Source organism: Panthera onca, chromosome D4 (assembly GCF_046562875.1).
Source record: "Panthera onca isolate mPanOnc1 chromosome D4, mPanOnc1 haplotype 2, whole genome shotgun sequence".
Lineage (NCBI taxonomy): Eukaryota > Metazoa > Chordata > Mammalia > Carnivora > Felidae > Panthera > Panthera onca.
Window position 1 is genome coordinate 80,344,642 of NC_138351.1, and position 12,537 is coordinate 80,357,178.

At 50.3% G+C, this 12,537-nt stretch overlaps 1 protein-coding gene across 3 annotated transcripts in view; it reads right to left on the reverse strand.

The window, feature by feature from the left end:
- CDK5RAP2 (CDK5 regulatory subunit associated protein 2) overlaps positions 1-12,537 on the reverse strand; it is a 170,555-nt gene that overhangs the window by 77,407 nt on the left and 80,611 nt on the right. For all 3 annotated transcript variants that reach the window (XM_078436550.2, XM_078436551.2, XM_078436549.2), the window contains 3 exons: positions 6,685-6,782; positions 1,677-1,807; positions 480-589 (listed from right to left, as the gene is read on the reverse strand). In XM_078436550.2, the coding sequence (XP_078292676.2) occupies positions 480-589; positions 1,677-1,807; positions 6,685-6,782 (339 nt within the window). The remainder of the gene's footprint in view (positions 1-479; positions 590-1,676; positions 1,808-6,684; positions 6,783-12,537) is intronic.

The window sequence follows — 12,537 nt, forward strand, 5'->3', positions numbered from 1 at the left end:
GTTTCTAGTTTTAAAAAAGATTTACTCAGCAAACCTCGACCTTTATTCTTTCAAAAAGCAGGTATTAACTCCCACTCTGTGTGGTAGATACTGGAAAATCAAAAATAAATAAAATGCAATCACTAACTTCGAGCCGCTCACAACCTAATGGGGTCACAGATGAGTAACCAGATCATTCCAGGTCATTATGAGCATGACACGAATGCAGTCAGGTCTGAGAAGAGAACAGAATGACCTGAGGGAGGGATAGAGAGCATTTCCTAGAAGAGATCAAGACTGGGCCGGGCCTCAAGCCTGAGAAGGAGGGTATCAGGCACGAGGGAGGGCACGGGAGGTAACATACACCAAAGGAACAAAGACCGGCCGAGAGAGAGGGAAGAAAGGAGAGGAAAGGGGCTTTCACAATCTTACACCTCAGGATCAGGAGCCCAAGACACAACAAATAACCAACAAAGCACGGAAAGTTAACAGGTCAATACCTTTTTCTTAAGTTCTTCTTGAGAAAAATGTTCCACTTGAAGCCGATTGTGCTCTTCAAGGCAAATACTCAGATAAGATGTTTGATCGCTATAAAATGAAAATGGTTCTTCTGCAAAAAAAAAAGGAGGGGGGGCCATGGAGAGCAAAAGAATATCAGAAATAGATCCTTCCAAGACCAATCCCAGTACAATCCACGTAAGGCAATTTGAATTGGGAGAAGGGGGGCAGGGGGTTGCTACAAGGGGGAATAAGTACAAATAGGGAGTTTAATGCACCACCTTTGGAGCAAAAGTAATTTTCCCTCTTTCTCTACAGGCTGATATCTCAATGTATGGTTTCATCATGGGCTGCAGGCGTTCACTGCGGCCTTTTCTGAATTATAATTTGCACACGAAGTGCTGCACCTAGGGAGCATTCTGAGCGGCACAGGCAAATGGTGGTTTCGGTTTAAATGGGGGAGTGATTCTGTTTAGGTAAGAAAACAGGAAAATGAGATGTGACCCTCAAGGGTAGCGCTCCAGGGAAATACACGTGCCCGATGTATCTTTCACTGGCCCCGGAGCCCTCTGTGGTAGTGAGCACACCAAGTACAGAAAATGGGCTGCTAGATCTAAGAAAAGAGAATCTCCGGTCACCTACGTTAAGGGTCTGCTTCCTCTGCAGCAAACATCACATCCCAATGGGGGGGTGGGGGGGAGCGGGCCAAGTGCTGCTGTGATGAGCAGAGCAATGCAAAGACCACAGGCTCCTCACCCCCTCACCCTGTGTCCCTCCCTAATGAATCCCTTTGTGGTCACGACAACGCTAAACGCAAAGTTTCAACGCGAAACGGCAACCTCCAGGCTGTGGGTCTGTGTGGTGCAGGCTTTGCAGTGGGTACCCCGGTAGGCAGAGCCCAGACGTGGTGGGCCCTGAGGTGACGCGGATCTAGAAGCACCAAGTGATGAGAGCGCGGCAGAGGCAGCGAGGTACCACCCCCCGGCACACCCTGTGAGGCACGGACATGACGCGCTGGGCCTTTGCACCAAGGCCAAAGCCAGGTGGACGCAGACTGGGAGAGCCAACGTTAACACAGAACCCAGAGGAAATCCCGTGCCTTCCCCATCCCCTACTTAAGTTTTAGGACTTTCTTCAAGCTCAGCCAAGGCCCTCCACGTGGAAAAACCAAAGGGAAACACATGCAAGAGGGCACGTACCTTCCCGCCTCCGAAAGTCACTGATCTGTTCCTCCAGGGTCCTCTGCAAATTCCGACAGGAGAGCACATCCTGCTCCAGCTGCGTCCGCAGAGCGAAAATGCTGCTCAGCTCGGCCTGCAGGCTGTTGATACTTCGTAAAACAAGACACCAGGATTTTTTTTTTAAGTTCTTAGTTAAATTCCAGTTAGTCAACACGCTGGGTAATATTTCTTTTAGGTATGGACTAAATACAGTGATTCAACACTTCCATACATCACCCGAAGACACCAGAAATTTTTACGCAGACCTATCTGTGTTTCAAATGACAAAAGCCGGGGCGCCTGGGTGGCTCAGTCGGTTGAGTGTCCGACTCTTGATTTCAGCTTGCAGTTGATGAGTTCGAGCCCTGTCAGCACAGAGCCTAGTTGGGATTCTGACTCTCTCTCCCTCTCTCTCTGCCCCTCCCCCGCTTGCTCTCTATCTCTCTCTCAAATAAAAATAAACTTTAAGTAAATTAATTAATTAACTAATTAATTAATTTAAAAAATGCAAAAGCCAGCAAGCCTCCCTTTGATTGTTATGTCATCAGTGGGTTTTTTTTTTATTGGTTATGAAAGTTGGATTTACTTGTTTATAGAATATTTAAAATACAAAAGTATAAGAAAACAAAAATTACGTTAACTAACATTAATTAACTACCAGTTAACACATGGCAGACTACATTTCCTTGTTTAAGATTTTATTTGTTTTTAAGTAATCTCTAATCCCAACATGGGACTCGAACTCACAACCCCGAGATCAAGAGTTGCATGCTCTACTGACAGGCAGCCAGGCGCCCCCAGACTGCATTTCCTCCCAATCTTTTTCCTTGAGTGTTCACCCTTACAAGGTGAAAATAGTACTTGGTGTCAGATACTGAATTGTGCATTCCTCACTTAAATAGTTCCCTACATTTTTGGAAATTATTTGCAAGCATCATTTTCAGTGACTATGTAACATTAATCAAGTAAACTTCCCACCGTTTATTCCAACTCATCCTCTATTAGTGGACATTTGGGTCATTTCCAAGTTTTTACTACAGGTGTAAATAAAAAGAAATAACGTAATTGCCCAGAACACTTCTCTGTTTGGAGTAATGCCTCACAAGGGCTTGGGTGTGGATGGGGAGGCTCTCCAGGGCCTGCGTGTCACCTGGCACCCAGGCTTCAGAAGAGGGGACAAGTGAGAAGAGCGAATGTGTCATTCCTGAAAGAGGTAGTACTGGGGGTAAAAACAAGGGGAGGGAAGGAAGGAAGGAAGGAAGGAAGGGAAAAGAAAGGAAGAAAGAAAAAAGAAAGGAAGGAAGGAAGGAAGGAAGGAAGGAAGGAAGGAAAGAAAGAAAGAAAGGGAGGAAGGAAGGAAGGAAGGAAAAGAAAAGAAAGGAAGAAAGAAAAAAGAAAGGAAGGAAGGAAGAAAAGAAAGAAAGAAAGAAAGAAAGAAAGGAAGGAAGAAAGAAAGAAAGAAAGAAAGAAAGAAAGAAAAAAAGAAAGGAAGGAAGAGAAAGAAAGGGAGTTGATAATGGGAGGAAGAGAAGGACCAATTTAGGGACCAACAGAACCCCATTGCGATAGGTCAGCCCCATTCACAGAAGCATAGTGGAGTGAATGCGTGTCAAGTCTCACATCTGGGTCTGTGTGACACAGCGTGACCTGCACAGAGAGCCTACATGACACCAGCAGCCCAGAATTCACAAGAGGCCATGAAAATGCACACCTCCCAGAATCTGCAGGAATCTGCTGTCCAACAGAACTTCTGGAAGTTAGAAGTGTTCTGTCTATGCACTAATATGGTAGCCACGGGCTAAATGTGCCTATTGAGCAGTTGAAATGTGGTTAACATTCTGGGGAACGGGATGCCGCATTTTTCTTAATTCAGATGTAAATAGTCCCATGGCTCGTGGCCACTGACTTGGGGCAGTACAGACCCACCAGATGGGCTCTGGATTCCTACTGACGTGGCACCTGGCAGGGATCTGAACTGAGTGCCCCCAGCTCTCAGAGGAACAGAGACCCCGGCCAACGTCTGAATAACATAAGCGATGTTTCACTGAACATCTCTGTGCCTAAAGCCTTTTCACATTCAGGTTCGTTTCTTAAGACCAATTCCCAGCAGTGCAACTGCTGGGTCAAAGTACATGAACATATTTTGGGGCACCACATTTCCAAGCCACACTGCCAGTGCGGAGCCTGCTTGGGATTCTCTCCCCCTGTCCCTCCCCCGTTCACTCACACATTCTCTATCAAAATAAACAGATAAACTTAAAACAAAATATATGAACATTTTTCGAGACTAGCAAAACACCTTAACACATCAGAAAGCCTCCTCTTTTAAATACTGAGAAATACATCACTCTCTGTCCAGCGTCTGACGTTTGGTTCCTTAAGAGGGTCCATCAACACCTTGAAACCGCATGCGAATACTTAAGAACATGTGGGTTTTTCTAAAGAGAGGGCCCATGAGCTTTCATCAGATTTTTCAAAAGGGATCCAGAGCCCCCAAAGGGTTAGCATTAGCAGCAACTGCTCCTGACGTCTGGGCTTGAGACTCAAGCCCCACTCTCCTTCAGAGATTTCTTCCAGCTCCACCCCTCGAACCGCGCACATAAATCAACATACATCGGAAGGAAAATAAACCATGTCTAATCGTCTATGCTCGCTGCTTTGACGATGGTTCATTGTGAAGCAGCCTCCTTGCAAGGGAAGGGGCCCTACCAGCAACCTGTGCCTAGTTCCATTTCAAGACAATCATAATGATCAATTTGTAAGGCTGATGGAAAACCTCACGGAGGTGTCACAGCACTCGCTCGGATGCAGCCGTGCTGCAGAGACATTTCAGCAGGAGGAAAAAAAAGGAGCGTGTTTCCACGCAGCTCTTGCGATGAGGGCGGAGGAACGCGACCGGCTGCACTCCCTCCTCCGTTTCCTGACAGGGTGAAAAGTACACCGCTGTTGCTCCTGTGCCTGTCATTTATGTTCCCCTAACTCCAGGGCCTTTTCCAGGTGTGAGGAGTTGGTGGAACAAAAGGTGTTTCGCCTGGAAAGAAACAAAAGCCCTGCGCAGTCCTCCTTCTGCAACGTGGAGGCAGGGGGAGGCAGAAACGAGGAGCCGGAGCCAAGCTCCCGACGGCACCACCGCTCCGGACCTCGGGCAGGTCGGTCAAACTGCCGGAGCCCTGCCTTCCTCATCTGTGAAATGGGGCTGATACCTTTCCTTCGGGACTGTTCTGAGGATGAAACGAGAGCTGCACGGGAAAGAGCTCAGCACAGGGCCCAACACACACGAGACAACTCGACAGGCGTTTCCCTCTTTCCATACATCTGAGCAACTCCCGAACGAAAAGAGGGTATTTATAAGCCAAACTTTCTGATTCTCGGGAGTTACAGCAGTGATTCCCATCTGGGGACAATTAACCTCCCAAGAGATATGTGGCACTATCTGGAGACACTGTTAACAGGCCGTCACGCCAGGGCAGGGGAAGGCGCTTCTGGAAGGGAGCAGTAAAAGCTGAGATAGTGCCAAGCACCCCACGCGGCCCAGGACCCAGAGAAGCTGCCCAGGTAACCCGACTTGGCCCGCTGCCCCCGAGTTTCCCTGCTTCACCGGCCCCGCCCCCTGTAAAAACGCCGAGCTGCTGAGGCTTCTGGAAAAGGCCCACTTTTACAGAGTGACGCCTACTCCCAGAATCTCATCGGCATGTTTCCATTTTCTCTAAATTCATTTCAGATCAACAAATCTGAAAATTATGTCATCTCTCAGAAGACCAGGCGGGGGGTGGGGGGCCCGTCCACTCACGGCTTCCTGCGTGGCTACTCCGCCCCAGCCGCGGTGACAGGCACGGGGGAAATGGAGCTGAGCGACACAGGATCCCACCCGGAGGGGGCGCAGGGTCCCCACGAGGAGGCAGGCCAGTTACAGACACGTGCCCAGAGGGTGGCAAAGGCAGCTGCGAGGGCAGAAAACTCAGGACGACAACCATCCTGGGGACAGCCTCCTCACGAGGGTAGCCCTCCAGATGAATCCTCAAGGACCTCTGGGAGACAAAGGCAGGCTGTGGAAACGGTGCGAAGGCAGAAGCAGGAGGGCACACGGCCCAGGCCCTGGTGAAGGAAGGAATGGAAGACCATTCCAGCCAGAGTTAAAGTCTTAGAAGGAGCAGTAAGGGGACAAATACCTTAACTTTTTATTATGGAGACTTTTAAACAGACACAAACGAAGAAAGCTAATACAATGAGCCCCTGCCCATCTACTCACAGCCCAGCCCTGACCACCGGGCAGCCATGGCCGCTCTCGCTCCCTCGGTGTCCCCAACCCACCTCCCTCACTTCTGTATAGTTTTGAAATGAACCGTATCCTCTCACCTGTAACTACCCCCACTGTGCAGAGAGAGGACTTTGTGAGGTGAAAAATCACCGAGGTCAATCCTGCACTGGCGAACAGAGGCCCCGGACAGAGTAGGCCACCTGCCCGCGGACACAGAGCCGGGACAGAACAAGAGCACTCGCTCGCGGGGGGCTCTCGTCACCACACCTCACAGGCACCAAATCATTTCAGCAGTTCTATAAAGACACAAGTCGCTCCAGAACCTTGTATGAGCCCCTGGGTTCGGTCACTCACCACCTGTGTAACTTTGGAAAAGACACTCAACCTCCCTCAGTCTGCGTGGCCTTATGGGAAATAGGGTAACAATTGTTACGAGGTAACACACATGGAAGTATTTCTAGATCTATTAAGAAGGCACTATAGATTACTGAGAAATTATTGTTATGTTATTTTTATCCTAAATTCATTAGAATAAAAGAAATCAACCCCAAAGTCAGACGCTTCTCGATATAAAATCGGTTTACCCGATTTAAGTCAGGCAACCATCATCCAAGCATCATCTAAGCTTCCTGACCAAACCAGGATGGATTTGCCGCCTCAGACGCCAACCGTATTTATTCGGAATATGTGTGTCTACGTAGGAGTGTGAGGTCCAAACAGTAACCTTACCTGTCTGGGTTCTGCAGAGATTTTACCAGGTGAGTATAGATGTCCTGCTCCTTCTTTAAGACTTGAATCAGCTCTTCATAGTCTAATTGTTGCTTTTCCTGGAAATGACAACGGGCATCTGACATTAAGGGGAGAACTGTAAAAGGGTCCATCCTGACGTTATGCAAACATATGTGGGTAGTTTCTAAATCCAAACGGAGGTGATCCCGGGTGCCAGGCTGCCGGGCAGGCCACGGTCGCAGAGCACCACCTGCAGGAGGAGTGGGGAATGACTGCCCGCCACGTCCCTCGGAACAAAGCCGAGTGCTGTGCTTCCAACACTGAATGGCTGCTATAAAAGGATCATCGCTGTCACCCGATCCACCAGTCGTGAAACCGCCTCCCCTCCAAGCGGCTGGTCATCGTTTTCGCAACACCACAGAGAACGCCTCTCCACGTTGCTCTTGCCCCGGAGAATAGAAGTTCATCAACCAAAAGGGACAAGGGACTTACATTAAAACAGAAAAGGCCAAGTGAGCCGCTTCTAAAGGCATCCGGAACAGAATGATGACAAAGGGATCTAAGGGGGATCTCTGGAACCTACTTATGTGACCTGAGGTAGCCAGCTAACACCAATGGGTGAAAGTTTGAAGACTATCAGGATATTTACATAGGCTCAAAACACCTCAAAATGCTTACCAATTACAAAGGAAAAAGAGTAACCATATAGTCAAGACACCTAGCAGGTGCCACCTGCATAAAGCCGTCAAAGTCAGCGTGGCCGGTAATGAGACAAATCTAAATTGGGGACCAACAGGCTGCGATGAGAGGATATTCCCACCAAATACACCTGCCTGAACCCGATCAACCCAGCAACGTCAGACAAACCCAACCTGAAGGACATTCTACATATGACTGGCCTGGACACTTCAAAATTATGAAGGGCATGAAAGTCAAGGGTAAGACCGAGAAACTGCCCCAGACTGAAGACTAAAGAGTCACGACAAAGCAACGTGCGATCCCGAATCAGATCCTCTGGCCACAAAGGGCTTTACGGGACGAGCAGTGAAGCACCCGTGAGTCTGAGGATTAGAAGGTGGTGGGGAGTTGGCCTAGTCCCTGCCCTTGACGGCTGCACCATGGCACACAGGACAGTGTCCCCGCTTACGGGAAATACACGCTAGGGGACTCAGAGGGGACAGGGCTTCTCGTGGGCCACTTGCTCTCAGAGGCCTCAGGAAAGGTAAAATCCTTTATTCTCGAAATCTGCCTATAAATTTGAAATTATTCCAAGACAAGGGAAGAACGCTAAATAAAGTTAACATGCGCAGACTGGGGCAGCGTCCTGCGTGGACGAGATGCTCCCTAAATGCTCGAGGGAGGCGCTCAGGTCGTGGAGAGACTAGAACAGCAAGCAGCCCTTGTACTTCCCACTGACCTATGCCTTCTCCTAAAGTTAAGATACCACCCGGGACAGGGGTGGAAACCTGACTGGACCCGAAGGAGCACGGTTACTGCACCACAGCGGTGTTGGTGTTTTCCTGTGACGGTGTCATCCCAAAGAAACACAGGGACCCTGTATGTGTTACAGGCATCTCAAGTTATCTTAAAATATTCATTTTACCACCGCTTCAGAACCACAGCGGTCACTATACTCACCATGTGACCCCATCGTTTAACGCGTTAATAAAGAAGCACCATTTCCAAAGCAGGTTTTTTTCAATAGTCTGATGACTGAATTTCAAAGTAATTGGCTTCCTTTATAATCCCGTGCATATATTTTATGCATTGGAAGATCTTTCCAGGGAAGAGATCCCTGGCTTCCGCAGACTGCCGCAGGGATGCAGAGGGCAAGGAAAGGTTAGGGGCCCCTGACCCGCGAGAACACCGCCAGGCCCCTCGCCCTGAACAAGACAAGGCAAAGGCACCACCTGCTAATTAAGGGGTCCAAACGCTAAACCACCAGCTCGATCATGAGAAGTTAGGTACCCAGACTGCTAGAAATGTCGGGCCCTTTTGTAAATCACGCCACATGTCCCTGGCACAGGGAGCTCCCATATGCCTTTTGTGCACAGCAACAGTGTCACGTGGGATTCTCTCGGCTCCCACCTGTACACACCATGTGCGTCAACAGAGGGTCCCCGAGAAGAGCCTGGGGAAGAATTGAACAGGATAACAAGACGGTGTCAGCCACTGTGCTCAGTGCTCCCTGGGCATTTTCTCAGGCCTCCCACCACCCTCGTTTCCGCGATGAGGGAGCTGCGGCACAGAGGGCTGACGGCAGCCAAGGTCAGGTGGAGAGGCAGGGCGCGGACCCAGGCAGCCAGGCCCTGAGGCCTGAGCTCTTCAGTCCAGCCATCCATGCCCCAGAATGGATGCGACGCACCGGGGCGCTTGGCAGGGAATCACTGTCACTGTCAACCACATGAAAGGCAGCCAACAATGATGAAGAAAATTTTAAAAACTACTGCCTCTTGCCTGAGCAGCTCGGTCGGTTGAACGTCCGACTCTGGCTCAGGTCGCGCTCTCACAGTTTGTGAGTTCGAGCCCCGCGCTGGGCTCTCTGCTGTCAGCACAGAGCCCGCTTCGGATCCTCTGCCCCCTCTCTCTCTGTACCTCCCTCGCTCGCACTCTCTCTTCAAAATAAACAAACGTTAAAACCAACCTACTGCTTCTTGAGCACCTACCATGAAGGGCAGGGATAGTTAGGAGGGTGTGACCTTACTGTGTGACCTTCAGCAAGTTCCTCAACCTCTCTGTGCTTCAATATGCACAACTCTAAAGGAAGGTGATGATTCTACGTCGCTCACAGGGCGGTGAAGGAGACTGAATGAGCTCATCTCTACAAAGTTCTCAGGGTGATGACCGGTACAAGATAAACACTCAATAACGTCAGCCATAACTTCTGTTCCCACGTTCTGGCGCTATGCTAGGCACTTGGGACACAGATCGTGTCTGATGGAAACCAGGGAAGCGTGTTAGTCCTCCCATTTTTCAGATGACGAAACTGACTGTCTGAGAGGGAACATTTGTTTGAGGCCGTCCAGCTGACAAGTGGTGGTCAGAGTCTGTGCTTACATATGTAACTGCAAAGCCAGCCAAGAAGGGCTAGGAAAAGAAACGGGTAAATACGGACTTCTGTCGGATGGACTGGGCTCCAGATGTGGAGTGTGTGCGCCCAGGCCCCGTGTCTTAACCGGAGGGTGGTGGGCGGGGCCCCAGAGGACCACCCGCTGCAAGGCGAGGGCCCGGATGCCCGGCTCAGCTCCCCTCCGGCCTTCTCGCCGGCAGCTCTTGGAACCCCCCACCCCCACCTGCCAGCTGCCCACACCTGCACTTCCCTTCCCCCCGCTCTTCCTCCTCAGTGGGATGGAGGAACCCCTCCGTCCGAGCTCCAGAGAACAACCCCCGCCCCCGCCCCGCAGAGACCATCATTCACCCCTCTCCACTGACACACTCCCAAGCACCTTACGGGGTCTGCTTAGGCCAAATTCTCACCAGGAAGCCTTGCTTGACAGAGAAAAATGCCCTCTTCCAGCGCCCACAGCACTGGTTCACTTTCACCCCAGGGCAAGCGTACCAACCACCTGCCGACAGGTCCGACGGCCCCTTGTGGGCAGCCATGTCCCAAGCCAGGAACAGTACCTGGCACAGACCAAATGCTGCCACAGACTGGTGCCATCCGTGGTGTGTAAGGGCCTGGGTGAGGGGCACCACTCGGGTGTTATGGTGATGGGTGTTATGGGGATCCCATAACACCAACACAAGGACGGGCGTGCAAAGTCCTGAGCGCCAGGGAGGAAGAGGAGACATCACTACTGAGCAGGGGCAGGGAAGGCGACACCACAGGGGCTTCTTTAGGGATGTTTAGGAGTCACCCAGTAAACAAGGACACAAAAGCCACTCCAGGCAGATGGAACAGCACGTGCGAAGGCACGGAGAGAGGCACAAACATGGCACTTTCAGGAATCTGCAAGAAAATGGGTAATCTGCATGAAATGGGTAAGCGGAGAACACAGGGACCGATATGGATCTTAAGAGCAGAGATTCCTGTGGGTATTTTGCATAATGGAAGTCAGAGTGAGTCAACGTCTTCCTAGAAGCAAATAGCTCACCCATGTTAAATAAATGAACTCTTCAGAGCCATTTGGGTCCCATTTCATCATTCACCTACTCCCCTGTGTTGAATCATGCCCCATTAGAATGAAGTCATCTGGCTCCCTCAGCAGATCTCACAAACCAGTGGATCTCCTCAGCGTAGAGGCAGAGGGCCAGGCTGCCCAGAAGGGAGCGACAAGCAGCCACCCCCACCCTCCCTCCTGCCCCTCCAGACGAGGAACAAGACACAGCCCAGACGGGAGGTCTCTCACCCCGAAAGGAGAGTATGACTGCCACACACCTACCTGTGTCTGACTCTGCAGTCGTTCCTCCACAGCCCTTGGAATGACCACCCAGCTCACCCCTCCTCCCCTCTCTCATCTGAAAACTGTCCCTAAAACACCGGGGCAAGACCCTGGAAGCCCCCTCTGTCAGTGAGCCAGCCCCCTGGACCCACACTGAACCAGTTCGATTTTCTCTCCGGATTCAGAGACTTCAACTGAGAAACCAGAAGTCTGGGACGCTGGGTGTGCATCATGTCAAGGACAGAGCTCGAGGGTTCAAGACCTCTGCTGCCCACGGGGCTGCCACAGTTTCACCCTCCCCGAGACACAGCTACTCAGCTCTCCCAACAAATACTCCCTTTCACTGTGATCGTTTTGACCACACTACTCAATGCTGGATTCACAGCTTGCAACCAGAAGAACCTTAAGTAATGCACTTACATTATTTCCAATTCTATCAGGAGGTAAGCATGCAATTCCCCTATTTACAGGTCGGGAGGGTGGGTTTCAGAGAGATGAAGGGACTTGCCCAAGGTCATGAACTAGCAAGAAGAACGGGCGTTCCAACACAAATCCTGGGCATTTCCTACTCTGCACAGTTTCCTTAATGACTAGAAGAAAACACATGTCATGCACAGACCACAACCTGAAGAGGTAGCAGATATGTAAAGAGAAAGCTTAACGGCTCACTTCTTGGTAAGCAGGGCAATTTAGTGGCCTGATAAATGGATGGTGTCTACTTTGGTAGCTATGTCACAGCTCGGCAACAAAGACATTTGTTTGGATACTCAGGAAATTCAGCAGTGCTGTCCCAACCATGTCAACAGCCAAGCTATAAATCTTTGGCTGAGGCAACTTAAATACGGTCAGTGTGGTTTACTCTCTGTTCTTCAATTCCCTGATCGTCCAGCATTAATTCTCAGGATCACACAGTGATCAGAGGCAACAGAGACTGCCCCGACTCCATGGAGACCTCATCACAGCCTCAAGTTCTTTGTAGAAATGGGCAGAGGATAAACCCTAAATCAACACAAAGTGGCCGAGGGCACAACAGGAGAAATCCACGTTTTCTACAAAGAACGAACTACGGTCTAAAAAGCATACCTTTCTCGTGGGGGGGGGGGGGGGGGGGCACGAGGGGGAAGGAAACTGCAGGCTGCGCCCAGTCGGGACTACCTGAACTGACACTTTAGAAATTTATAATTCCAAAACGATCATTTATAATTCCTTACCCACAATTAGCAATTAGTCTTGCAGAACAGAATTAAAGCCTTTGCGAAAACACTAAGGCATTTTAAGGGCGCCTGGGTGGCTCAGTCGCTCGAGCGTCTGACTTCAGCTCAGGTTATGATCTCACGGTTCATGGATTCGAGCCCCTCATCAAGCTCTGTGCTGACAGCTCGGAGCCCGGAGCCTGGAGCCTACTGCGGATTCTGTGTCTCCCTCTCTCTGCCCCTCCCCTGCTCGTGCTCTGTCTCGCTGTCTCTCAAAA